The 27,416-nt window shown below is 63.9% G+C and overlaps 1 protein-coding gene across 1 annotated transcript in view; it reads right to left on the bottom strand.

The window, feature by feature from the left end:
• Positions 1–1,489: 1,489 nt before the first annotated feature.
• LOC100471635 (potassium voltage-gated channel subfamily KQT member 2) overlaps positions 1,490–27,416 on the bottom strand; it is a 40,417-nt gene continuing 14,490 nt past the window's right edge. Inside the window, exons 10-18 of the mRNA XM_034641561.1 lie at positions 25,144–25,212; positions 22,024–22,053; positions 17,893–17,946; positions 14,247–14,470; positions 13,546–13,654; positions 13,012–13,143; positions 10,724–10,831; positions 8,068–8,191; positions 1,490–7,533 (exon numbers count right to left, since the gene is read on the bottom strand). Of these exons, the coding sequence (XP_034497452.1) occupies positions 6,829–7,533; positions 8,068–8,191; positions 10,724–10,831; positions 13,012–13,143; positions 13,546–13,654; positions 14,247–14,470; positions 17,893–17,946; positions 22,024–22,053; positions 25,144–25,212 (1,555 nt within the window). The 3' untranslated portion in view covers positions 1,490–6,828. The remainder of the gene's footprint in view (positions 7,534–8,067; positions 8,192–10,723; positions 10,832–13,011; positions 13,144–13,545; positions 13,655–14,246; positions 14,471–17,892; positions 17,947–22,023; positions 22,054–25,143; positions 25,213–27,416) is intronic.

Here is a 27,416-nt window from a genome sequence, read left to right as displayed (position 1 = left end):
AGGAAGTCATGTAGAACAGAGAAACAAATCAGGAGGGTCCTGGGTCCCTGGCCCCATAGGTCCACCTGCCACACTAGTCCAGACAGCCTCCCTCTGGACATGTAGGCCATCAGAGACAAATATGAGTCTATTCTGTTGAACCCGTGGTTATTTAGGGCTTCTCTATTAATCACAGCCAAGCCTAACCATAATCCTAGGTGATAATTCCAGAGAAACTGAGATTTCTCGGCACAGAGAAATAAGGCAACAACTCCAAAGACCACTGAATGCAAACAGATGTTGACCTTCTCCTGTGGCCATAGAGGGGGGATAGAGGTGGGCTGCTGCCTCCCGCTATAGCCTCCCCCACACAGTGTCAAGGGGCAGTGCCAGGCCCCCCTTGAGCATACCGGGGCCTGGGTTACTCACCAGCACCCCCAGAGCTGCAGAGAAATCTGAGCAGGGTGGATTGTGCTGGCCCAGGCACCCTAGGCCATGCAGCGCAGGTCCCAGGGTTCCCGGGGCAGCTCCAGAGCCCATGGTCCCTTGGCAACAGCGGAGCCCAGCAGGGGCAGAGTAGGACCCAGGTCAATGCTGAGGGGGACAGAGATGAACTCGGCAGCTGACCCCAGGCCTGCAAATAGGAGCCTGGCTGTACCTGGAGCCTGGACCAGTTCTCCAGAAAACCCAGGCACCCCAGAAATTTCTGGAAGTCTTGCAGCACAAAGGCCTCTGGTTGGTGGCCAGGTCTGCCAGAGGGCCAAGGGGACCGCGGGCCTTGAGCCCCACTGAGGTCAGCAAGCCTGGGCACTCATCCAGGAAAGGGCTCTGCCTCTTGGCCCCAGTCCAGCTGTTCTTCCTGCTCAGCTGAGTCCCGAGAGGCCCAGGGAGGGTCCAGCAGGGTAGCAATTCCGCAGGGCAGGGGGCAGCATGGCTGGAAGCATGCACGGACTGAGCTTCCCACAGCATCTCAGACCTGACTGCAGCCAGGCCCTCACCCAGGACACTGCAGGGCGGGAGATAGGATGGCAGCGTCTGCCCCAACTCCTGCACCTCAGTCTGCTGGGCCTGTGCAGAGGCTGGGGTGACGGAGGTGCGGCGGGGGGACCAAGGACAACAGAGCCCCAAGCCGAGAGCCAGCAGCACGGTCTAGATCTGCACCGGACCTACGTGCATGGAACTCACGCCCAGGACCTGGGCTCACGTGCTGGACCAGGGAGCTCGCCCGGGCCAGAGGCTCCTCTCCCCGCACGCCTGCTCCCAAGTGCAGAGGGAAGGGCCACCGGCAGGAGCTCAGCCGACTCGGGCCCGGGCACGGGGAGCGAGCGTGGGTTTCTACTGTTTGAAGCCACCAGTGCGTGTCCTTCATTATGGCAGCAAAGGACACAGGCAGACCCCAGGCCTTGAGCCTGGACACTGCGCGTCCCTGCCCTGGGAGCACGCCCCCCGAGACAGGACCACAGGCCCCAGAGACGGTGTCCAAGACGAAAGAGGCCACACACCAAGCAGGTTGAATCACTGTGTTTTACTAAGTGCACAGGTCCACTGGGCATCCAAAAGGTCCCCATGGCAGTAGAACTTTCCAGAACTTTTCACATGCGTCCCTGCTGCCAGATTCCACCTCTGAAGTCACTGAGCAAACCCGGGCTGGGCCCCGTTCTCGGGGACAAGTGCCAACCTGACAGTGAGTTGAGCAAGCTCTCATCTTGGCTGGTCCGTACCAAGCTAGAGTTCATTCCCTGGGCGTCTATCCCTAGAAAACGGACAATGCGCGAGTCGAGGGTCAGGTGTGCGGTGGTAACACATTCACGAAAACGAAAAGGCCCGGCGGCTGCGGTGCAGGGGTGCGTACACGTGGTCGATGTGTGCGTCGTACTGAAGGCATCATGAAGTATTCTTTGGAGTATGAACAAAGTGCAGACGGCCAAGGCAGCAACGCAGGGGGGCCGCAGGGCAGCGGGCGGCAAGGGCGGGCGCAGGGCGGAGCGAGAAAGGTCCTGGTGGGCGCGAGGCCGGCTCCAGGTCCACTGCCCACTCTGCGTCCATCCGTGGAGCTGGTCCCGCCGACGAGCAGGGGGCAGGGTCCGGTGTGGTGCCGGGCAGACGCCGGGCGCCTGGGGCGACCTCGGTGAATTTCCGTCAACGTGCATTAAGGCAACGACATTATGAAACCCAGACAGAGTTGGGTGTGTGGCGTGGGAGGGCCAGGACTGAGGGCCACCCCCCCAGGGCCCCCTCCCCCTGCACCTGATCTGGGCGGTCCCCAGGGTCTCCCTGCGTCCTCTGGCGGCCAGAGACGTGCATACAGGTGTCTCAGACGAGGCCATGGCTCCTCCAACCCCACAGATGCCTTTAAGAGGCTGACGGAGGGTCTCGCCTGCCAGGGACCGTCTCTTCCTCGGCTCTCTCTACCCTGTTTGCTGAAGCCTCTCTCCCTCCAACGTCTCCTCCTGGGGTAGACGTCAGCCCCCACCCCTCACAAGATGGCATATCCAGCGAACCGTGGCCCCCACTTGTGCACACTCCAGGGGTTACCCAGTGTCCTGGCCTGGGCCACTGGCTTTCCTGGGTCCCTTAGAGAGAAGAGAGGTGCAAGCCCCCAATCCCACCACACCGCCTCCTTCAGGAAGCCCTCCTTGGTTGTCTCTCCTACTTAGTGCTTGGCAGAGGCCCAGTGGAGCCTGCCCCTGGGGGCAGGAACTCAGGAGGGCAGCTGGCCTGGGACAGCACACAGGCTCCCCTGAGTGCTAGAAGCAGGCAGCCTGTTACTTCTGGGCCCCACGGAGCCCTCCTGCCCCTCACCCAGGATCAGGCCATCCAAGTAGGGGGCCTGCAGATCTTCTCCGGGGTCACAGAGGGCAGGTGTGTCCACATCACCACCATGGAAGGCAACTGAGGACCCCTCAGGACAGCGTCGGTCAGGGAAGGGAGCGTCTGATTCTAAGCCAGTGAGCACTGGGGGGCACCAGGGGCACAGAACCGCACCAGCTGCTCGGGACTGAGCCACCCTGCTTGGGTGCCCCCAAACCCTCCATGGGCTGTCAGACCGTCCCTCTGCACACCACGTTTATTTCAGGGGCTTGTGACATCAGAGGGCGGGACACTGTCGTCACTCTGGTCGTGCAGCACAGCACCAGGGACGAGTGCCTGTGCCCGCCGCTCTCTACATTATTTACAATTTGGGGTGAATACGAAATAGACACAAACATCAGCATTTCTACAAAGGCCTCCCAGGGGCCGTCCACACCTCTGGCTTCAAGAAGCATCTAGAAAGGTCTCAGGGCTGATGCCATCCACAAACAGCACAGGCGGGGAGCACCTGTCCCATGAAGTACCCCCTGAACGTGGGGGCCGGCGGAAGAGAGGTTGCCTCCCCCTTCTCTCCTGTGTTAATGTGTCGAATCCGTGACCACCGGGGGGCTCCAGCCTGGTACGAGGGGAGAAGGTCAGTTAAACTAAATCACCATGTTAAAGACGCCAACCCTGCCTGGCTGGCATGCATGTTCTGGGCTCGGAGACTAGGGCTGACCACGGGGCGGGTCCCGACTCCTCCTGCTCTAACCCGATATGCTTCTAGAGAGCAGCCCCTGCGGTGTGGGGTCCCGGAGCCTCCAAATGGAGGCTTGAGGCCAGTGCCCGCAGAAGAGGGGACAACTGTGGCCTCCCATAGGGAGGGGACATGTGGGCAGGCCAGGGGGAGACTCTGCCACCTGGCCAGGCCCCTCCATCCTCCAGGGAGGCCTAGTGAGGCCATGGCTCACGAGTTTATGTGGACGAGGGGGAGATGTGGGGCCACAACATGCCAGTGAGGGAGGGGACAACACCCACGTGGCCAAGGAGGGCAAAGGGAGCCGGCCAGGGCCCCAGGGTCACAACCGGACACCCAGATCTCCCCGGCCCAGCCCAAGCCATGTCGCGGCATCCAGCCAACCAGAGGCTCTGGACAGCTGCTGGGCCAGTGGATGTGAGCGCGTGGGACCCTGGATGGGCCCCAGTGGCCCCTCTGCCCGTGCTGCCCAGGAGCCTGGGACAACCAGAACCCCAGCCAAGGGCCGCCTGTCACTCAAAGTTGTTCATTCCTTGGGGCTTAAAGTGGGCAGACCCAGACAGAGATCAGACGAAGGGCCACCGAAGTCAGGAACGCGGTGTGTGCACATAATGTGTGCAAACGTGTGTTCACACGTGTGCTCGTACACGTGTGGGCAAGTGTGTATGTGCACGTGTGGGCACACCCATGTGTGAGCCTGTGTTCGCATGCTGCATGGGTACATGTGTGAAAGTGAGCACAGGAGCGTGGCCTTGGGGGGACGCAGACTCCAGCCTAACCCTGGTCTTAGGACACCTTTCCTAAGGCGTGACGACTGCCCTGAGCCACGCTCGCGTCACACCCCCCCACACACTCCCCATGAAAGCACCAGCCTCTTCCTGCTGTTGCTTCTCTGAAGGGGGGGACCCTGGGGAAGGGGGTGCACACGGCTCAGGCCCGGGTCTGAGGGTCCCAAGAAGGGGCCTCTACGACACCACCTCCTGAACTGTGCCCCTAAACCAGCCTCCCTTCCAAGGGGACAGAGACTGCATGCAGGAGACCTCACACCATCCCTCCTGCTGCAGCCCGAGACCTCTCCTGCCCGTCTGAGGCCAGCTCCTCCGGCCTCCAGGGCACACGGCACAGGGAGTGTGTGGGACAGCCGTCTTTCTGTGCGCACAAAAGGCCCCTCCTCTCAGGGCCTGGAGCCCCGACGACCGAGACGGGGAGGGGTCCCTGTGGCCGGCATCATGGCTCTAACTCTCCCAGGGCCTCGAGAACGGCTGGCCAGAGCGTGGGACGGATGTGGCCGTACTCAGCTCAGGGGCCACCTGCTCATGCCCTGCCTGAGGGCCTGCAGCCTGAGTCTCCCATGGTGGGAGGGTGAAGGGGGCTGAGCCCAGAGGGAGGCAGTGATGGGAGGGCCCACTTCCTTGGGCCACGACACGCAGGCCACACCAAGTGCCCACAGTATCTGCACCGGCAGGGACTATTCTCACCACCGTGAGGCCCAGGGCCACAGAAACACTGCCCTCAGGAACGAGGTTCACCAGCGCAAGGGAAAGCCAGCGGGGCTCCAGAGCGCCTCCCTTCCAGGCCACGTGGCCACTTACTCCCATGCCTGCCCCTCCCAGAGGCTGGGAAGGTGGGCCTCCGTGCTGGGGCCCCGACATGAGCAGCGGTTCCCAACTCTCAGCCTGCGTCCCCCCACTTTGGGCACACCCTGGGGCAAGCACAGGCCGGCCCAGCGTCTGGCTGACCGTCGGGCAAGGAGGTCCCTACAGCAGGACCCGGGGTGTCCTGGCAAGGGGAGGGGGCGGAGACTGCTGCTGTGGCCATCGCGTGGTCAATCACTCCCCAAAGATCTCTGAGCACCAGGACCCCATGCCCGGGGCCCAGGACCCTCAGATACAGCTTTCCACGCTCTTCCCAGAGGACGGGACCGACTGTCCCACTGACCACTTCTGGTCCAAGTCACAACAGGGCTCTCCCAGGAGCTAGTTTTCGGGGGAGGAAGCTCCATAGCGGGCTTCACTGCGCCCAGCCCTAGTGCACCAGGAGTCACTGCCTCAAAGGGTGCCAGGTGCCCAGACCTGTGGTTCCAAATGCCAGATGCCCCCACACACCGACTGCCGAGGGCCCAGAAGGGAGACACCAAAGCTGCTGTCCCTGGGGCCAAGGTGCCTACCACAGGAGAGATGGGTCCCTGCTTCCTGAGGCCCAGGGTGGAGACGGGCATCCTTGACTCCCAAGAAGTCACAGCCAAGGGACGGGTCAGTGGAGGGCAGGTGGGTGGGCGGTCAGCCCCGGTGGGGACAAAAGAGGCTTCCTCCAGGATAGAGCTGCTTCAGCTCCGCAGGGGGAGGGAGTCCCACCAAACCTTGAGGGGCTTTGAAGGCTTTTCCCAGGGGTTAGGGCATCGTCATTCAGCCCTGGGTCCTGTCGAGGCGCCAATGAGGGACCAGTGAGGCAGGGCCCCCAGTGAAAGATAGCAGGCGAATCTGGTCACCACAACCCGCCTGGCCCTGGGACCTGGAAACAGAAGCCCAGCCCGGGGGGTGCCCCCAGCCACCCAGCACGCTCCCTGCACACAGGTCTCCATTTCAGTGCTGGCCGTGGCCTGGCAGCTGCTGCCCAGAGAGAACAGAACAGAGAAAACATGGGGGTGGCCATCCCCAGATCTCCTGTGGCTGGGGGGGCCTCCAAGGACCCTCTTCCAGAAACCTATGGAGCAGCCCCTCTCCCCAGGAGCCAAAGCTGGGAGGTCCTGAGGCCCCACCCCTCCTCTCCAGGCCAGCATCCCGGACTTGGGAGGGACTGGCTCAGACCCCAGGGTGGGGGGACATGGCGCTGACCAGCAGCTCTCTGGAAGACCACCCATCATGCCTGCCGTGTGCGAACTAGCAAGGGGCAGGGACGGAGGGACAAGGACAAGCCACACCCAAGGGGCCAGCCATAGCCACGGGCCTAGGCTCCCTCCCCACCACGCCTCACGGGCCTCTGATCCTGCCCCTAGCTGCCACCCTCGCCCCGGGCCCTGCTCCTTGACGCCACGCCTCCTCCCGACCACCGGGGCTCTGTCCTCAGCCATCACCCCTGTTCAGGCCCCGGCCAGCGGTCTCAGAGCGGGCACGGCCGGCCTGGCTGCCCCTCGTTAAAAAAGAACTTTAGTCAGCTTTCCCTGCCTGAGACCAAGGGGCCCCCCGCCCGCCTGTCGCCTTGCGCAGCCCCCCCCCCACCGTGTCACTCTGAGGAAAGGGCCCCCGAGAGTCCCATCTGCAAACCTGGAAGGCCAAGAGTCAGGGAGAGGCCGGCGGGCAGCCTCATTTCCGGGGCCCGGCCCAGCCCACGTCGCCGAAAGGGCCCTCCCCAGTGGCGGAACGCGGCGGGGGCCCGCACGGGGTGCAGAGGTCCGAGTCTGTGTCCGACTCGCCCTCCGCGATGTAGGGTCTGACTTTGGCGCAGGGCGCAACGGCCGCATAGCCGCTGTTGAGCGCGTCCAGGTTCTCCTTGGACTGGGAGATGCTGAAGCCACTGAAGGAGCGCTCCAGCTCCTCGTGGTCCACGGACGGGATGGAGATGGACGTGTCGCTGTCCCGCAGGGCCCCCTCGTGCCTCAGGAACTCCGTGCTGGCCCTGTTGCCCCCGCTGTAGGCAGACAGCGACCGCTCGTGGGCGGGCGGGGGCGGGATCCGCACCAGCGAGCCGTGGTCCCCCACGGGGGAGGTGCCGTGGCCCTGGCGTGGGTGGCACTGCTGTTGCCATGAAGTGGAGGGTGGGCACTGGGCGGGGGACGCGGCGGGGGGCGCCGAGAAGTTCTTCTGAGCCACGGAGCTGGCGGAGCGGACGAGCTTGATGATGCAGCCGTTTCTGTCCCCGTGCTCCCGGCTGTCCTCGGGGCTGTGGTACGGCGGCGCCGGCTCTGGTTCCTTGGCCCCGAAGTAGGCCTCGGTCTCCGTCGGGGGGATACCCATGCGCTGCATGTAGATGTTTACCAGGAAGTCCAGCTTCTTCTCCATGGACAAGACCTGCAAGGGGAGCTGCTGGACCAGGCCTGGAGCTCTCTGGGGGGGGGGGGGCCGGGCTGCTCGTCCGCGGGGGCACCCCAGGCTGCCTGCTAGAAGTGGGGACCCCGGGGCTGCCTGTGAGAGGTGGGGGACTCCAAGCTGTTCCCAGGAAGTGAGAGGACCCCAGGCTGCTCCCGGGAGGTGGGGGCCATAGACTTCTCATCAGAGTTGGGGGACCGCAGGCTGCCTGTTAGAGGTGGGGACCCCAGGCTATTCTCCGGAGGTGCAGGGACTCCAGGCTGCCCCCCATGGAGGTACAGAAGCAGTAGGAAGCAAACGCAGCAGGAGCTCAGCTCTGACCCCACCCATGCGTGTGGCCCCTTGGAGTAAACCCTACAGAGGGAGGGAATGGCCAGCTCCTTTCCTTGGCCCCCAGAAGCAGGCTCCGAGTCCCAGGTCTTGTGCATGGCCCCTGAGGACCTGCTCCCAGGAGAGAGCAGTGGCCCACCCCTGGAGCTCGAGGACCCGCCTGCAGAGGCCGTCGGCCCCTCCTACCTGCTTCTCCACTTTCCCCAGCCGACCCATCATGCTGGGGTCTTCCGGCAGCTCTGCCTCGGCTGGGCCCTTGGTGCGGTCCTTGTCAGTTATCGCTGGGCCCCGCCCCACGATCTGGTCCACTCTGCCGGGAAGAGACCCCACCCCCCAGCATGAGTTCGGGTGGGTGTGGCGGGGCCCGTGACCCTCTCCTCCTGGGCCAGGCCACAGGCCCCCAGATCCAGGCCCCAGGCTGAGCCCAGAGCCGACTTGGGGGGGAGCAGGGTACCAGGACAGGCGGACGTGGGGCACCTGGTCTCGCCCTGCTTTCTGAACCTGAGGGGCCTGTTCCCCTCCCATTGCGTCCCAGAGGGCTGGCATTAGCAAGGAGTAAAGTGGAGGGGCTTGGGACCACGCGCCCCTCAGCTCCCCTCTCCTGCACCCTGCCCCCAGCCCCGAGCTTTACTCCTACACATCGTGCCACAGGGTCCTCAGCCCAACTGGGGTCTGGGGAGGGCGGAGTTCCACGTGTGCGGCAGGAACAGAAGCAGATGACGAGAGCCACAGCTCCATGCACACCGGACGGGGGAGGGGCACAGACCGACACAGGAAACCGCCAACGCACAACAGAGGGTCAGACAGAGCCGCTGCCAACCAGGGGGAGAGTCTGTGTGTGCTTGCTGTGCGTGTGCACGTGTGCCTGTGCCAACACGTGTGTGGGATGCAGAACGCAGCAGAGCTTGTCTCAGAGGAGGTGACAAGAGGCAAAGGAGGTTCCTACGTGGGAGGGGGACATCAGCACAGTCCCCGGCAGAGCCGGAAGGGCCACCGAAGGGCTCAGAAGGGGCCACCGCTGCAGTGTGGGCTCCTAACCTTCCGCGCCAGAGACCCACAGGTCGCGTGGGAGCTCACTCAGAAACAAAGACCCCGGCTGTCTGCAAGCCGCTGGTCGGCCACTCCGCGCCTGGTGGGCGCACGGCAGTCCCCCCGCGGCTGAGGCTGGGCCAGGAGCCTCAAGCACAAAGCACACTCGTCACATTTCGGCTCCCACATCCTGGCAGGCGCCCTGTGAGCTGGCTGGGGCCACGTGTCAGCGTCCTTCCTCACCCACAGGCTGCCCTGTCTGCCTCTGGTGGGGAGCGGGGCTCAGGGGGCTTTTCCTTTCTGTTGCCTGAAGCAGAGAAGGGTTGGGACTCGCGTCAGCCACGGGGCAGCCTCATGCGCTACGGAGCGGCATGCTTGCCTCATGCACCAAAGTCAAGGAGCGGCTGGGGGACAGCGGGGCCCTCGGGCTCCAAGCAGACGCCAGTGGAGAATGGAGAGGGAGAAGGGTTCTCTGGTGTCCACACAGTCCAGGCATAGGTGCTCAGCTCCTTCACCCCTGCCACATGACGGGCCACCTGCCTGGCCGGTCCCACTGGGAGTCTGGAGCTGCCGCTGGCGGGGGGTTGGGAACGGGACCTCCAAGGGGCCTGCGCCATCCCTCCCCTAGGCCTGGGGGGAGGACTCAGGTTTAACCCCCGTGCACCCACACTGTCCTTCCGGCCCCTTCTCTGTATGACTCTGTGTGGCCTCTGGCTGCAGTGGTCCAGAGGCCTGGGGGCCCTGAGGCCTGCAGGACCTTCCTGGCTCATGGCTCTAAGGCCCCAACGCCCCCCCTCCCCCACAGCAGAAGGATGGGCTCGAGTCTCGAGGCTGGAGAACACGGACCAGCAAACACTGTCTGAGGCTGCCCTGGGTCAGGCCTGCTCACTCAGGGACTCCTTTCTCCTGGAAGAGCCCCCGGGTTGAGCTGTCCTGGGTGCTGACCGTCTGCCTCACGGGTGGAAATCCAGGCTCACGGGGAGGATGGGTCAGACACACCAGCCCTTCTTCCGGCCAGCTTGCACCCAGTGGCCGGAATCCCTGCTGGCCTCTGGGATGCTCTCGGGCCCCTCCGCCCTTGCCCTCCTCCCTGTCCCAGGGGCTCTACTCTCCCCCAGCTGACCAGACCTGCCCAAGGGGAGCAGGTCACATGCATCAGCTGAATCGTCCCTGGAGGCAGGAAGGCTCTGAAGCTCCAATCCGTCACTTCTACCAACTCACCACCTAACCGTGGCCTCGCCGTCCTCCGCGCCCGTCAGCCAGGACCAGCTTCGCTGGTGCTCATGCTGATGGCTGGAAATAAAGCTCCACGAGTCTCGGGCATTCCCTGGGACCCTCCCTCAGTGCTGGGCACCTGGCAGGGACTTTCCTATTTATGCTTCACAAGACCTCAAAGGCAAGAGAAGCAACAGGACCTGCTCAGATGCGTGGAACAGCCCAGGTCGGCCCCACTGAAGGGATAGCCCCAGAGGGGCTGGGGCGGGAAGGACCCCTCCAGCCATGGAGCCCTGTGGCTCTGAACACATCTGATCCTCGCGGTGGCGCCCCTCTGCTTCTGCCCAGGAACACCCCCCAGGCAGACATCACTCGGGATGTCCATGGAAAGGAGCCCCCCCGTGGCAAGCTTCCCCAGACCCTGCCAAGGGGAGCAGCTCAAGGGCACCCTGACGCTGCCCACCCGGGCCCACGGGCCCAGCCTTCCCCCGATGCTGCTCTGTGGGAGATGCGGGGCAGGTGCTGCCGTCATGTGGCCTGGGGTGAAGGGGGCTGGCCATTCCACAGAGACAAGGCGGGAGAGGGTTGGCATCCTGACCTAGGTGAATACTGGGGTGACTCTCTCGGAGGGGCCGTGGGTCCTTTGGTGGGGTACTTCTTGTGCCGGGGAGTTGAAGGGGGTGGGGGGCCCACAATCATATCTATCCTGGTGAGTGAACAAGAAAAGAGACACCAGCAAATGCATCGTGAAGAGCACGGAAGGGGAGTCGGCAGAGAGGCGCTCCACGTGGAGCACGGCGGCCGCCACGCTCGCCCGACCGGAGAGGCGCCCAATGTCTCCCGTGCCCAGGCAAGCGCGGGCAGGGGAGCCGGTCCGTCCACCCGGGCGAGCAGGGCACGGACCCAAGGACGCCGGCGAGGGCAGTACGTCCCGGCTCCTTGGGGTGGTCCCTTTGTGTTGTTTTCCAGACAGAAAGGGAGGGAAAGGGAAAGTTTAGGACAGAAGAGCCTGGTGAAGAAATCAGCCTCCATGAGAGAGATGTAGGAACAGACCCAGCGGCCGAGACACTGCACTGCTCTCTCACACATGCATCTGTGCGTGTGCACGTGCACATGTGAGCACACACACACACACACACTCCACACACACAGGTTTGCACCCAGTCCACACACGCTTGCACACATACTCACACTCCCATGGATCACACACACACGACTGCATACACATCTGTTCACACGCACAGCATAGGTCTAGCTGAGGCTCTGGGGTGAGCCATCGGCTTCCTAGCCTTAGCCCGTGTGGAGGAAGGGGTCACCACCCCCTGGCTCCCTGCCCCCCAGGAGCAGCTTCAGGCCCAGAGAGAGCCCTCCTGGGCATCCCGCTGCAGGACTGGGGAAACACCCCAAGGCAGGCGCACACTGACCTCCCCAGAATGAGGACTTCACTCCTGCCAGGGGGTGGGGAGCTGGGCTGACCCCCTAGGACCGTCCCCTGACCAGCCAGACCTTCTCCCAGCTAGGGCCCAGACAACCTGCAGTCGCCCAGTTTGAGGGACCCTGGGCAGGCGGGGGAGTGACTGGCAGAATCATAGGACCCATTTCAGGACAGACCCATACCAACAGCCCTGTGGGCTCCTCACAGACCCCACAAACACACATGTGCACTCACGCTTGTTTTGATGTGGCAGAGGGTACACACCTGTGAGCACGTGTGTATTTGGGGTACGTGCGTGTCGTGGAGGTAGAGAATGCATGTATGCGGGCACAAGGCTGAGAGTGTGCCCATGTGTGCATGTGTGTCCGCGTGTCATACATGTGTACAGGCATGTGCATATGTGCATTGTGCAGTACTTGTGTGCAAGCATTGCATGTGTGTGCGTGTGTGCACTGTGTGCCCATTGTGCATGTCTGTCCAGGTGTGTCCATGTGTGCACATGTGTGCATGTGTCTCCACGCATGTGCACGTGTCCGTGTGTGTGCCAGTGTGTGTGCACACAGGAGTGGACATGCGTCCTGTGTGCACGTGTGTACACACCTGTACATGGGTGTGCAGGTAAGTCACGGAGTGAGAACCCTATCCTCACACACGTACAGCTGCACAAAACCAGAGCAGTGTGCACCTGGCCACCGCCGTGCCTCCGCCATGCATCCCATCCCTGCTTCCGGCTGGGGGACCGGGGACCTCCCGTGAGGCAGGGACGGTGGACAAGCCTCTCTGTTCCCATGTAGTAGCCCTGCTTCCTGATGGGGCTCACGAATCCGCAGCCTCATGTCCTAAGAGAACTACCCCATCCCCAACACACACGCACAGAAGTGTGCATGGCTCACACATACATGGGTACGTGGCACAGCATACACAGAGGCACATGCACACACCACACATGCATAACACGTGTGTGCATGCGTGCACACGACACACGTACACACACGTGTGTGCACACATGCACCTATGAGTCTGACCCCAGATACCCAGACACGTGCACACACGTGTGCACATTCACACAAGACGTGTGTGCACATGCATGTGAATGCACACACACATACACGCTCACCCACCATAGCAGGGGCAGGAGGGTGAGAAGGGAGACACAACAGAAATATTCAAACAAACAGACCACATGAGGACACAGCAGGATGCCCACGTAGGGCTGGTGTGGGGCCAGAGAGAATGGCCCAGAGGCAGCAGCAGGCAGGGCTGACCACCGTATCCCTGCAGCCTGTCCACCACCCCCCACTCTGGGGGGGCCGCCTGTGGAACCCCCGTGCTGCACCCCACCCCCATGCTGGCCCCTGAGGGACGCCACCCCACTGGTACCACGCCGGCTTTGGCCCAGAAGGACCCGGCCTCCAAGCCCCAGGCTGGGCAGGCAGGGGTGGGGCTCTTGCCTGGACTGCAGGTTTTTGATGCGGGACAGCATGTCCAGGTGCCCGGCCGAGTACTGCTCAATGACGTCCATCACGTCGTATGGCCGCAGGCTCTCTTTGAACTTGCGCTTGGACACCAGGAACCGCATCACACTGGGGGAGCACAACCGTGAGCCCTGCGCCGCCCCCCCCAGGCCCTCTCAGCATCTCCCAGAACACCCGCCAGAGGACTTGTCACGGTGGTGACCTGGCCCAGCCACCCACCTGCCCAGTACACAGGCCACGCCCGGGCCTGGGGTGCAGACAGACCCTCGTCCAACAGGGACCCCTGTGGGGGCAGCTCCCGGCCGCCCCCTCAGATCATCGGTGCTCCACACCCGGGATGGGCAGGGGACAGCCGTGACAGGAGGGCCCACGGAATCATCAGACGCAGGTGTCTCAGCAGAGCACGTGCCCTCACACCAGCCCCAAAGGACCCGCACCCCAGGGACAGCGGACAGCACCCCTTCTGGACTGTGTGGGGAGGCCCCTTGTCCCGGACTCTGAGTGCCTCACCACACGGCCCGGATGCTGACTTTGAGGCCCGGGGTCAGATCTTCGGTCACAAACTCGCAGTTACAACTCTTATTGTCTTCTGCGATGTCCTCCCCAGGGAGACTTGCTTCTGGGTGGAAGGAGACACGGCCCGTGAGGGGCTAAGCCGCGCCCAGGGACCGAGGGGGCCACAGCACACGCTCTTTGGGGACGGCGTCAGGGAAGTCCCCAGAGCAGCACCAGGCGCTCTGGAAACCCACCCTGTCCCACCAAGGCCACAAGGAGAGGCCCACGCAATGGCTGAAAAGTGGACGGAGGGGCAGCCCCAGTGTGCTACGGCCATAGGAAACGACGGCACGTCAGCCCTCCACACGCAGGCATGAAGCCTGAGTGGCAGCCCAGCACGGAAGCATCTGGAAATAGGCACACATGGCGTGTGACTCCACGTGTGTGAAATGTGCAGAAGAGACTGTTGGTGGCCGAGGCTGGGAGGGACGGCTAACAGGCACACGTCTCCCTTGGGGCGTGGAATGCTCCGGAACAAGAGAGGCAGTCTCTGTTCAATACTGTGAATGTGGTCACTGCCGCTGAGTTGTTGGCAGGAAAGTGGCTGGTTTTATGTTACATGAATTCACCTCACAAAGAAGAGGGGAAAGAGGGAGCCGCTGCTCAAAGGGGCCCAAGGGGCGACTGGACCACGGGAGGGCAGCAGCCTGACCCACCTTCCGAGTTCTGTCGGGACGCAGCCCCCTTGATCCGGAAGGCCTGCCGTGCCCTGCTGCGGTCCCCGAAGCTCCAGCTCTTGGGCACCTTGCTCGGACTGTCCTCCAGACTCTGGTCGGCACTGGGTGACCGCCGGACGGTCTGGGCCTGCGGGGACCCCTTCCCCTTGGCAGCCACGCCTCGGGGGCTGGAGAAGACACGGTCTTTCAAACTGACCTTCTGACTGCTCCCACGAGGACCGACAGGCGGGCGGACACACACAGAAAGACAGCAAGAGAAGTCACTCTGGAAAGAACGCTCACACCCCACCATCCGCTCACAGCTGATGCCTACACGTGGGGGGGGATGTGCAGGGGGTGTGGGCACTCCAAGGGCCACTCAGGGGCTCGGCCTGGCTGGAGGGCGGTCAGTGGACACTTAAATCACTTTCGGTGCTACAGGAAGGTGCCAGAGCCCTCTCCACACGGTCCTGTCAGGCCTCCCTCTCCAAGGCGACATGAGGGCCCCAAAATGCCCTGCAGGTGCGGCTTCTCCCTGGGCACCTTCTGTGGGCCACGCCAGTGGTTCCCCTACCTGACCCTCCACACCCCATACCTGCCCCCGCGGCAGCCCCCTCCCCCCTCCGCCTGCCCCAGGGTCTGGAGGGCTGAGGTCTGCAGCTGGTCACCGGCCTCTGCCCCGGGAGCCACCTGGAGGAATGGTCTGAGTCGGGAGCAGAAGCCTGGGACTCATGGAGGGGCAAGGGCCTGCTATCAGCTCTAGAGCGCCGGCCCGTCCAGCTCCCCTGCACCCAGGGCCGGCACAGGCTCCACACCCACACACAGGATGCGTCTGGGGACTGAAGGCCCAAGCTGCCAGAGGGACGGAGTGGACACGCCTCGTCTGCCAGCCGTCTTGCTGGAACAGGCCACAGGGATGGGTGACCCTGGTCAGCCGGCCACAGCCCCATGGGGTCCTCGGGGCCCCAGCCCAGCGTCTCTTGGAAACTGTGGGGACGGTTCTGGCACGCTCAGGGCAGCAGCCAGAAGGCATGAATGGGTTGCGATGGCCCAGGTGCAGGTCAGGCCCGGGGAACTGGCGGTCACACACTTCCTCCCACTGGACGCTTCCCACTGTCTAAGAGCAAGTCTCCTGTGACCGGCACACCTGCTCACACCCAGCCACATGCAGGAGCCACAGAACGTCCTGGAACAGCCTCTGAGCCAGACCTTGCACGGCCCCGGGGCGTGCAACAAGACTGCCCGGCGGCCCAGCGGGGTCTCTGCTATCCCTGGGAAGCCGCCATCACCTGCTGACCCCTCAGACATCGCCAGACCCCACTGTGGCTCCCCTGGGTCAGCAGCCTCCATTGGCCCCAACCAGGACCCACAGCTGAGACAGGCCCCTCGGACGGCGCAGACATGACTGGCCACGGAGAAGAAGTGGCCAGTGGCCTGGTCTATCCAGCCTGGACACTGCAGTCCCAGCCAGCGCCCCGTCCCTTCCCCCAGGCAGCTGAGATCATCCGTCTGCTAGATCAAAGGTCTTATGGGACAGGGAAGAAGGGAACAAAGAAACCCCCAAGAGCTGGAAGCTGACCTCAAGTGCGGATCCCACTCAGGAGTGGGGCAAGCGTCTGCTTGCTCGGGACGCTGGCCCCATCCCGTAACAGCTGGGCCCAGCTCAAGGCCAAGAATGGGCAGATGGGAGCCAAGGGACGCCGAAATCCAGGTGCCGTGGGGCCCTCTGCACAGATGACCTTCTCCTTCCCAATGGAGACCAACAGCTGGTCCAGGGAGACCATAAGAAGTGGTGGCCCCACCAAACCCCCAGGAGATGCACCCCATGCAGCTGCCTCGAGGACGGAGCCACAGGAAGGCCTTGCTGTCCCAGCCGCTGGACTGTCTAGACCAGGGAGGGGCACTCTGCCAGAGGAGGCCACTGTGTGGATGCCGAAACTCGCACAGCTCAGCCTACAGGTGCCCGGCCCCCGGCCACCCAGACCTGCCCCAGCCCAGGTGCCCAAGCAGCTCCTGCTCCCACAGGTGTCGAGGGAGGGCTGCCTTAACCCTACAGGCCCAGGACAGTAGCCAACGAGCATGAAGGATGGGGCTCTGGCCACCTGCTCCAGGGGGGAAGAGCCCGCGATGAGACCACGTGTGGGTGAAAGGGCACTTCCGTGGCATCTGCGCTTTGGCGTTCACACGGGACCAGGGAGCAAGTTCAGGAGGGTCTGGGGGAGAAAGCCAAGCCCCAGCCTTTCCTCCCCCACCTGCCACCCCGCAGCGAAACTCTAACTACCCGGGCCAGCCAAACAGGGACGGGGCAAGTGGGAGGCCCCGCCTGTCATCGGCCACCCCTGGGTCTGCACAGCCGGGGCCCGGCTCAGCGGTGAGGGAGCCAGCATCCACAGGGAGGACGGGCCTGCCCACACTGGACCACGGATGCCCAGGGAAAGTGCAAAGGATGGAGTGACATTCGTGGGACCAGCACACAGCAAGGCTGAGCTTGGCCTGGGCTCCTGGACGGGCCATGGGCACCTCTGGCCCTTCCGGTCCCCAAGCAGCCTGACCACAGCCCCTGACCCAAGGGACCAGCTTGTGGCCCCACAAGCTCTGTACAAGCAGGACAGCTTCTGCCGGGACCCCAAATCTCTGCTCCTGGGGCTGCGAGTGTCCCCCAAGCGCCTACCTCTGGGGACACGCAGGCAACGCGGACAGGTTGGGGGAAGGCAGGCCTCCAAGCCCCTCTCTGGTAGGGGACTCGGAGCATGCACAGATGCAGATGGACAAGCATGCCGCCGCCCTGGGGCCCCTGACCTGCCGCACAGCCCCTCCCCATGCCCGCCGCTCAACACCATTGCTTCCAGGGCCAGCACGGGCCGCATGCACGGGAGGACAGGCGGGCGCAGCTGCCCACACACCGCAGGGCTGCACGCTGCACTGGTCAGGGAGGGAGGCAGGCGGGAGGGCGATGGGGGGACCCAGAGCAAGCAAGAGGACAGACGCTTCCACACACCCGACAGCAGACAGTGGACAGAGTGAAGGTGCGGACAAGGAGCCCACGGTGCAGAGGGCTGGGATGGGGGCGGCTTCTCCACCGTCCCGTTTCCAGTCCGCCCTAAACCAGGCCTGTCGTGGGAAGGGGGAGCCGAGGGCCTCTGGCTTTCTGGCGTGTCCGGTGTGTCAGGACCACGGGGACCCGGCACACGTGGGACGGAGCTGCCTCCCGCCGGTGAGGCGGCCGGCTCGGAGCGGCCGTCCGCGGGTGCCTAGTAGAGGTGCTAGATGGGAGAGCCCCAGGGGAAGGGCCTGCCAGAGAGCGATGAGGACCCCAGAAGCCACCAGCGCCCGTTCTGGGCTTCCAAGCCCCTGGCCGGCCCCCCTCCGGCTTGGAGCGGGGCATCGTTGGGCTCGGGGAGAAAAGCACGTTGGTGCTGCCGTCTCCGTCAGCGGGAGGTCATTTGGAATCACGGGGGCCTGGCGCTCCGTGGCAAGGGCCGCGGAGGCCGTGCTGCCAATCAGAATTGGGGCCTGGGGGGCCAGGGGGGGGCGGCAGCCTCGCCCTCGCTCGTCTAGAACCTCTAATAAGCAGAGTGTTTGGCGCGGGAGGGGAGGTGGGGAGCCGTGCAGCAATGGTCGGTCCGTGCGACACGCCCCGCGGTACCTAGAGTGTCCAGGGCAGCATCCACACAGGGACTCTCTGCACGGTCTGCCTTTACTGGAAATGAGGAGAGCACAGTTAGTCCTGGCGCACTGGCGGACAGGACGCCGCCAGAGGGGCAGAAAGCACGGGCCCACCCTGCGGCGGCGGCTCTGGGCTCAGGGTCCGCCAGCAGCGCCTGCGTCTGAGCACCAATAGCGAGGGGCTGCACAGAAAGTCTCCCGCCGGCCTGGAAAAGAAAACAGTGCCCTATTTTTGGAGAAAAAAAAAAATCCCGTTTTTTCCTCCAAAAATACCTTTTCCTTCCAGAGTCAGAATTTTGGGCCATGTCTTTTTAAAGATGTATTATTTTTTACTATATTCATGCCAAGAAAAAAATAATACATGGGCGAGACTTTGCAGAAGGCTGGTTCTAGATGGACAGGATTCCGGAAAGCACACACTTTAGGGAGGAAACACGTGCAGTCTGGTGTCACAAACCAGTCACCAAGGCTTCGCCAAGCCCCGCCAGCTGCCCATCAGAGTGGCCTCAGTTTACCCAGGAGGCAGCGGCTGCCTCTCCCTGCAGGGAAGCTCAGGACAGCAGCCTCGGGGCACCTGGCTCTAAGCGCACTGCCCAAGGCGGTTCCCCTGGGGCTCGGTGCCGAAGCCCTGGGCCGGGCCGGGCCTGTGACCGCTCTTTGCGGAGGGCCCACCGGGGGCCCACATTCCCCGAGAACCTGTCCTGAAGGCCCGCGATCTGTCCCTGCGCGAGCGCGTGCACATTTCTAAGCAAATCTAAACACAACACACAAGAGCCTTTCGCTTTCCTGGGGCCTCCCTCCCTCCGCTTCCACGGCTGTTGCCTGGGACGCTGCTCTCCCACGGTGGGTCCGAGGAACCAGACGCGCCGACCCCCCACTCACGGAAACCAGCCCCGGGCCTCGGTGCCCAGCATCCACGCAGGAAAAGGCTGGTGGCGCCTGTCTGCGTCCCAGCAGGACCTCTCCGGCCACGTAGAAAGGACACACTCTGCTAGTCTGGACGAGGTCACGCTCCTCAGAGAGCTCTGTGGCCCAGGGGCTGCGAGGGCCACGCCCCCCCACGAGCCACCCTCCCCTCCAGGGGTCGTCCCCCGTGCAGGGTCCTCCCGGTGAGGAACCTGGGGTCCAGGCAAGGGTTCTCACATGGGGGCAAGCATCCCTGTGACTCAGTATCCCCAGGACCCACACCTCCCACCACCCAGCAGCTCTGGCTACTCACAGAAGCCCCTCAAATTTGGGGCAAATGCTCTCCCAAGGCACGCCCTCACGTCAGCCACAGTCCCACCACAGCTGAAGACGGGAACCCTTTTGCTCTCCCCGCCCCCCCGGGCTCCACAGGCCCGCACACGGCCCCCCACCGCCCACCACCTAGAGGCTCTGTCCAGGGAAAGAGGACGGTGGGGGGATGGTCTCTGCCCCCAACACCTTAGGAGGGCCTCAGCTTCGACCAAACCCCAACCAGCTTTGCTGCCTTCAAAACTGCCAGCGCAGACGCAGGCCTAGCACGACCCAGGCCCCCCTCCCCCGAGGCCCAGTCACCTGGGGAAAGTGCCCGCCCTCCTGGGGCCTGCCTCCCGATTCCCGGAGCCTAAGGCGTAGCTAACTGTATTTAGTGAAAACTGAAACGGTCCCATGTGGCCAGTGTCTCCTGGACGGGACAGTGTACCCGGAGAGCCTGACCAGAGCTGGGCATCCTGGACTGGACGGTCTACCCGGAGAGCCTGACCAGAGCAAGGCCGAGCTGGGCTGCCGGCACCCATGGGCTCCCTGAGCGCGGCCCCACAGGCTTGAGGGCACGAGGACCCCAGCTCAGGCCCATCCCTCTGGGCTCCAGGCTGGCACCAGGGTTTTCCTGCCCACAGAAGCCCAGGGGAGCTTCCCCCGCTCTGAGAACGGCCGGGAGACAGCGGAGCCCCAGGAGGTGTGGGCAGGCAAGCCCCAGGGGCCTGGGGACCACGTGGGTGGAAGAGGCCCCCACGGACACTCACCAAGACCAGACCGAACAGACAGGCACTCAGACACAGCACGCTGCTGCCTTCGACGAGGAGGGACCCACACGGACAAGGGGGCGAAGCAGCTGGAGGACAGGGGTCTCCTCTAGGCACAGGGTGAGGGGCAGTGAGAAACGGGATGGGGCAAAGGGCAGGTCGGAGACACACCCAGAGCAGCACAGCCCGAGACCCCGCGGCCTGCCCCCCCCACCCTGACGCTGACCCAGACGGCCGTGGTCTGACCGCAGCACCGCCACAGTGGGTCCTGCTGCGCCGAAGGACCCCAACACAGCTGGGGGGCAGGCCCACCATGAGCCAGGACCAGGAGGGGGCCTCCCGGCAGCCGAGGAAGTGTCCCTGTGCCCACCCCTGCCACCTGCCCAGACCGGTCAGCGTCAGCGGGATCCTGGCGTGCAGGTGGCAGGCAGTGGCCTGGCCACTACCGCCCACCACCACGTGGCCGGCGGGGGGAGCCTAGGGGACCTCCATTAGCACTTCCCAGAACAGGGTCCCCTTGCCCAGCAGCCCTGGGACAGGCCCACCCCCTCGTGGGCCCCAGAGGCAGAACAGTTTCCTGTGTCCCTACTGTGCACTGGCTGCTGAAAAGGGGGTTCGTGGGTGCCCCGGGTGAGGGACAGAAATGCCGCCCTCCCTCACCCGGCTGACAAACGTGCATTCCAGGGCCTCAGCCCGGGGTCCGCCAGGAGGAGGGCCGGGCCAGGATGGTCCTCGGGGAAGCCACTGGGTCACGGGCAGGCAGGGACACATGGACACATGGGGAGGAGACAGAGGAGCGGCGTGCGGAAAGCAGGGAGAGGGGAGCCACGGAACGTACCGGAGAGCCCGGGGGAGGGCTCCCGTGTGTCCTCACCTTGAGTCCTGCTTTCAGGGTCAGCCACCTCCTCCCCAAAGACAGACGGACGTGAAAGGGGCCCAAGAAGGGCAGTGACAAGATTAAAGGCACTTGGGGGGGCAGGCAAGAGTGTCCAAATTGGGGGGAGGGCAGGAGAGAGAGAGAGAGAGAGAGGCTGAGACGAGGGTCATGGGGAGGGCAACGAGAAGCCGCATCAGGCCGGGGGGCCTCGGGTGGGCGGGGCAGAGCCACGGGCCCGCCTCCCCCGGGCTCAGGGTGTGGAAGCACCAGGGGGCCTGAGGAAGCAGGGGGCAGCCCCGTGGTCCCCCACATGCCAGGCCAAGCTCGGCACGCGTTTCCCACTCCACCCTGGAGACGAGCACAGAGCTCTCTATGCAGGACAAGCAGCCCAGCCCGTGGCAGCTCTCCAAGCCATTGTGAGGGCTTCGTCCCTGTGCTCCTCCGGCTGGCTCGGGGCAAAAGTGGGGCCACTGTTTCGATTCCAGATACAGGCTGTCAGCCCCCTTTGGGGCACTCAGGGGACCGAGGAGGGTTGGACTCAGCCTAACTGCAGCCCCACAAGCTGAGCGGACGGCCGAGTTGCCTACGGTCCAGAAGGGCAGTCACGGAGGGCAGCAGGAGTCTGGCCTGGGGTCGGGGGACTAGACTCACGCAGCAGCGTGTGGACAGGGTGCTGGAGGACCCCGGGCTCAGAGGACTCGGCACAGAGATACACACACAGGCTGCGGTTCGTCAGACTTGAAAGTCACGGAATAGTTGGGAGATCCCCTTGAATACAGGGAAACAGCAGACGGCTGTCCGCCCTTCTCTGCCCGCGGAGATAGCCCCGGGCAGTCCCTGCACGGCCATCTCTGGTTTGCCTGAAGCTGACAACACCAGCAGAGGCTGGGCTAGCAGACGCTCACAGAACTGGGGGACCCGTCTCTGCCAAAGAGGCGAGACACCGGGCTTGAGCGTCTGGGCCCGACCGGAGTGGGGTGCTCACAGAGGGCCCTGGGGCGGGGTGGGGCGGGGTGGGGCCGGGGGAGCTGCCCCTCGGCTGCCCCACCCTGCAGCAGTGAGACAAGGGCGCTGAGCACAGGCAAAGTGATTGAAGGGCCCACAGCGCAGCCGGCGGGGTCCAGACACACAGTTCCACACGTGGGCACGCACAGGGCCCCCGATGACACGCAGTGCACAGACACGGAGGGACCAGCACTGCTCACGGCCACATGCCCGGGGCAGCAGGGGGCAAGCGGGCACTGACCTTGGAGAGGGCTCCGGCTGAGGTTCCTTCCTTTAAACAGAAGGGACAAGACTGTTAGCAGCTGGCCCGCTGGGCAGACCCCACCCCACGTAGGGCCCAGTGGACCCTCCGCAGCACCCCACGGTCCATGGCCCCACCCGGCCCCCACCTGAGGCCCAAGGAGACAGGTCCTGCAGGAAAGAGGGAATTCTGGAAGTGGTCACGGCCCCAGGTTTTAATGAGAATCACCGCATAAACTAAGTTTCACAGAGGAAGTGGGTGCAGACGGAAGCACTAGCCAAGTCCGGCTTCCACAATCAGCGTTCTGGGCAGACGGCTGCTCCGGTTCTCTTCCCACTGTCGGCTTCACGGCTCACTGGCCCCCGTGTGGTTTTCCCACAGACGGCGAATGGCCACAGCCCTGGGCCCGCGCTCCGCCCACCCTGCCCGTGGCTTGATGGCGCCTACCGGTGATGTTCACCGTGAACATGGATAGAAGGATGGTGGCTGGGACTGTGCTCGGTGGGTCCCTGGGACCACTGCAGGGGACCCCGAGAGGGCTCTTTGGGCACGTCCGAAACCTTTGCAGAGCACGTGGTGTATTGATGGCGCTGGCGGAGCACCGTGTGACCAAAGCAGCGAGAGGGCGTGCCCAGATTTCCTGCTTGGGGCTGGGGTCCCTGAGGACCGGCCCCCAACCTCCTGGGCTCCCCATTCCATGCGGTCCAGGGACACAGTGTACAAAGGCCTCCGTGGGAACCGCAGCCCTGTGATGCCCCATCCCGCAGCCGCCCTGAGCTCAGCCACCAAGAGCTGCCCTGGGGCGCCCTTGGCCCAGCCCAGGGGCTCACATAGCATCCCTGTGTGTCTCCTGGGACCACAGATCCCGTGGCTTCAAACAATGGGAATTTCTCTCTCCGTCCAGAGGCCCGAAGTCAGAGATCCAGGTGTCGGTCAGCAGCACCCCCTCCCTGCCCCGTGCTAGAGGGCTGGGATGCCCTGCCTCCCCCAGGCCCTGGGGCCCCCGATGCTCCAGAGCTTCCGGCCACGTCCTTCTTGTCTCTGCTTCCTTATCACATGGCTTCTCTTCTGTATCTGTCTTTTCAGGACAGGCGTCTCTGGATCTAGGGTGGTCCTAATCCAGGACGACCTCAGCTCAGCTTCCTTAACCACATCTGCCAACCCCCTTTCCCCAGATTAGGTCCCACTCACGGTTCCAGCGCGTGGACATATCTTTCAGGGGCCACCATTCAACTCACTACAGTCTGCCCCTTTACACCCCAACACCCCAAAGTCTCAACCCATGACAGCGTCAGTCCTAGGTCCAAATCTCAACGAAAGCTCAGCAGGTCAGAGAGTCCGGAATCCCAGCGTCCGGGTCATCTGAACCGGGTGTGAGCGAGACTCTGGGTGTGATCCTTCCTGGGGTAAAAGTCCTCCCCGGCTGGGGACCTGTCACCTCTAGAAAACCAGTGATCTGTCCCCAAAATGCAACAGGACAGACACACCATCCGAACAGGGAGAAGGTGAAAGGAGTAAAGTTCACCAGTACCCAAAGTCTGAGACCCAGCGGGAAACCCCACTTGGTGACAAACGCCTCAGTCCCCCCAGGGGCCGCGGGACCCAGGCCCCCGCCTCGGCATGCTCGCGGCCAGAGCCGCAGGCCCCGCGTGTTGGTGGCTGAGCAGCTCCGTCAGCCTATTTCCTGCCTGCAGGCTCCCAGACCTCCCCGCCTAGCGGCACATGGCCTGTCTCTGTCCCTGCCGGCCGGGGAATTCTGCTGGAATAAAATTCCTAAGACCCTGCGGGGACCCATACATGCCCCCATACACGCCCCCAAGGACTGACGCCCCAGGGACAGATGCCGTTTTGCAGACAAATCTCTCCTGGGTGACCCACTTCTGCTCCCCTGTGCCGAGAGGGCTGCTTAGCCCCACCGGCCACACACAGGGGAGCTCTCCCACCAAGGCTGTCCAGCCATGCCCGTGGCCCCCTTTCCAGAGCAAGCGCTCCCCACTTCCCTGGTGCATCCCTCATGTAGTGTCCCTGCAGCCTGGACCGGCCACGGCCCTAAGTCTTCAAGGGTCGGCTTCTCTCTGCTCAGTTCCTTCATTTCAGCTTCTCCGCCTGTTTTCTACAAGCAGGAGGAGAAACCAGACCGCGTGCTCCGTGCCAGCTTGGAAGCTGAGCACATCCATGTTCTGCCTTCCACCCCATGCTGGCCCGAGGCTCCCGCTCACTGTCTGCCTGTCTGACAGGGTGGCCGTGTTCCCCCGGGCGCCCTGCGTCTGCCAGCATGCTGGGCCCGGAGCACTCACTTCCACACCGCAGGACCGTCACGGCAGCACCGCAGTCCCAGTACCAACACCTGCACCCATTGGCTCGCACCTCGAGAGCTCAGGCCCACACAGCTCCCAGCACAGGAAGCTACACTGGAGGCCCGAAGTCCAGCATTAAGGCCGGAAAGGGCTAAGCCCTGGGCGCGGGGTCTCTCCTGCCTCCCCAGCTCCTGGAGGCCCCGCAAGTCCTGGGCTTGTGGCCACATTGCTCCTATCTCTGCCTCCCTTCGTGTGGCCATCTTTGCTTTCTCTTATACGGACACTTATCATTGGATTTAGGGCCCATGCAAATCCAGAAGGATCCTGCGTTGAGATCCTTTACTTAGTAACATCTGCAAAGACTTTCCAAATGAGGTTTTGTTTGCAGGTTGCAGAGCATGGACCCGTCTCGGGGGGAGAGGCAGGGGCCACCACTCACCCACCCCAGCAGCTCCGCCCCACAGACAGCTCTAGAGGCGGCAAGCCGCTGGGGGCAGCCCTCGGCATGGGGGCCCAGGCGGCCGGACCTCTGTCCACTCTCCTGCTGGGCAAGCCCTCGTCCCCCGCACACCTGGCTCTGTGCCCCCCTCCCTCCAGACACAGATGTTGCAATTACAACAGAACCAGCAGGTGCCATAGCTGGGACGCCCTCCCAACGCTCCACCCACCATGCCCACCCCCCAAACCAGCCACCCTCTGGGGATGGGAGTCGGCAGAAGTGGAAAACCACCAAGATCACCAGACCCCGGGGCATCCGGTAGCTGCCCGCCCCTCACCAAGGACCCCCCAGGACGGAGCCCGGCCCAGGAGCCCCGCTGCTGACCTGAAGGTGAGCCCAGATTTGCTCTTGAGATTCCGGAGAAGCTCCAGCTGGTTCAGGGGTGGGATCAGTCTGCAGCGAGAGAGACACAGTGAGCTCCTCCCCGTCAGGGCCTGGGGGACCTGCACCCCAGCTCCCACCAGCATCCACATCACACATGGGGGCCTGCAGTGGCAATGCTGGGGGCCTGGGTGTGGCCTGTCCCAGGCAGAGCAAGGGGAGAGCTCCCTGGCAACCATGGCCCTGGGGGGCCATATGCACCCTCTGGACTGTGCCTCTGGTGGGGGCCGTGCCCCTGGAAGTGGGCAGCGACCAGCGTGCCCAGCACAGGGGCAGGAGTGCCCCCAGGCTTTCCATGGAGAGCATGGAGGGGGTCCAGAAGGTACCGGGTGATAGATGGCAGGGGCCTTCTACCCTCCCCTCTCCCTTTCCAATCCCTGAACACCCCCAAGGGGCAGTACAGCTGCAAACAACACCCCTCTCTGCAAAGTCACGCCCTCTGCCAAAGTCAGAGCAGAGGCCAGGGTCCTAGAAAAGGGCTTTGCTGGGCAGAGAGAGGCCCACTCTGGGTGTCTGGTGAGCTGCCTGGGCAGCTGGAGGAAAAGCCCCTGGATTCTTGGCAAGCTGGCCTGGCTCTGCTCCACAGCCTCTCCTCCCAGACCAGGTCACACCCACCCAGGACAACCTCCTGTTCAGCGCCCTGCCTGCAGGCCGGGCATCCATCCACGGTGACCCCTGGGCAGCTCCAGCCAGAACTTCCATGGAAGCCGAAAGGGTAATTAAGTCCTCACTTTGACACCAAGGCAGGGGACCTGTAAACCCTGAGAGATTCCTGGGGGACCCCCGGCCACCCCACCTCCAGCCACAGGACCAGGGCCTCACAGGGGAACTCCAGTCCACTCCCAACATCTGGGGCAAGTTCTGTCCCTCACCCACCCTCTGCCCGACTCAGGGTCGCATTACTTTCTGCCCTCAGACACTCATCTCATCCTGAGCAAACGCCCCTTGTCCTGCTCAACCACAGGCCCTGGTCCCTCCTTCCTGACACAGCCCCCACTGAGCTGACACCCCCATCACGCTCCGTGACCCCCCATCACACTCTGTGATTTCCCCATCCCACTCGGTGACACCCCACTCTGCTCTATGACACCCTCACCCTGCTGTGACACCTTCACCCCACTGTGACACTCTCATCTATTCTGTGACACCCCCACACTGCTCTGTGACACCCCCACTCTGCTCTGTGACACCCCCACTCCGCTGTGACACTGCCACTCCATGCTGTGACCCCCCACTCCGCTCTGTGACACCCCCACTCCACGCTGTGACACCCCCACTCCGCTCTGTGACACCCTACTCCACTGTGACACCCCCACTCCGTGCTGTGATGCCCCCACTCTGCTCTGTGACACCCCCACTCCGCTGTGACACCGCCACTCCATGCTGTGACCCCCCACTCCGCTCTGTGACACCCCTACTCTGCGCTGTGACGCCCCCACTCTGCTCTGTGACACCCCACTTCTCTGTGACACCCCCACTCTGCTCTGTGACACCCCCACTCCGCTGTGACAGCCCCACTCTGCTCTGTGACACCCCCACCGCTGTGACACCCCCACTCCGCTCTGTGACCCCCCATCAACCCCTCAGCTTTGGAATCCTAAGCACTCCTTTGAAACCAGGCTCACAGACCCCCACCCAGCCTCAGCCTCTACCCTTCCTGACCCTGGGGACCCCTGACCCGCCCAAGCCCGTGGGGGCCCTGGTGGAGCCTCTACTCGGTGGGCAAGGGGGCAGCACCACTGCCCTGCACCTCTCTGCCTCCTCCTCTCCCTGCCCGCAGGCCTGGCTGGAGCCCACCCTGCCTTTGCGGGGGTCACTCCGCTCCCCAGTGCCGCCACGGTTGGAGGATAGGGCCCCCCCGAGTCCAGGGCACTGACAGCCAGCCTCCTAGTCCCTGGCTTTGCTCCGGCCCCCCCACACCCCTCCCTGTCCAGCCTCCTGATGCCAGTGGGCCCCCCAGGGGTCCTGCCCTCAGTCACCACGGTCTGGGCCAGCTGAGCTCCCTCTGCAGCCTCTGCAGAGCTCTTCCCTCCCCCTGCCCCTCCTCCTCCTCCAGGGCCAGCCCAGTCCTAGTGGGTCAAGACTAAGCGGGAGGTGTGGGCAGTCAGGTTGACCCAGGCCACGGGCAGAGCAGAGGCCCCAGGGCTGGACGCAGGGACAAAACTGGCCTCCCCACTCCCCCTCAACCACCCCCCATGGGCCTGCAGCAGAGACCC

The sequence above is a fragment of the Ailuropoda melanoleuca genome, chromosome 13 (assembly GCF_002007445.2).
Source record: "Ailuropoda melanoleuca isolate Jingjing chromosome 13, ASM200744v2, whole genome shotgun sequence".
Taxonomy (NCBI): Eukaryota; Metazoa; Chordata; class Mammalia; order Carnivora; family Ursidae; genus Ailuropoda; species Ailuropoda melanoleuca.
This window is presented reverse-complemented; position numbering and strand designations above follow the sequence as displayed.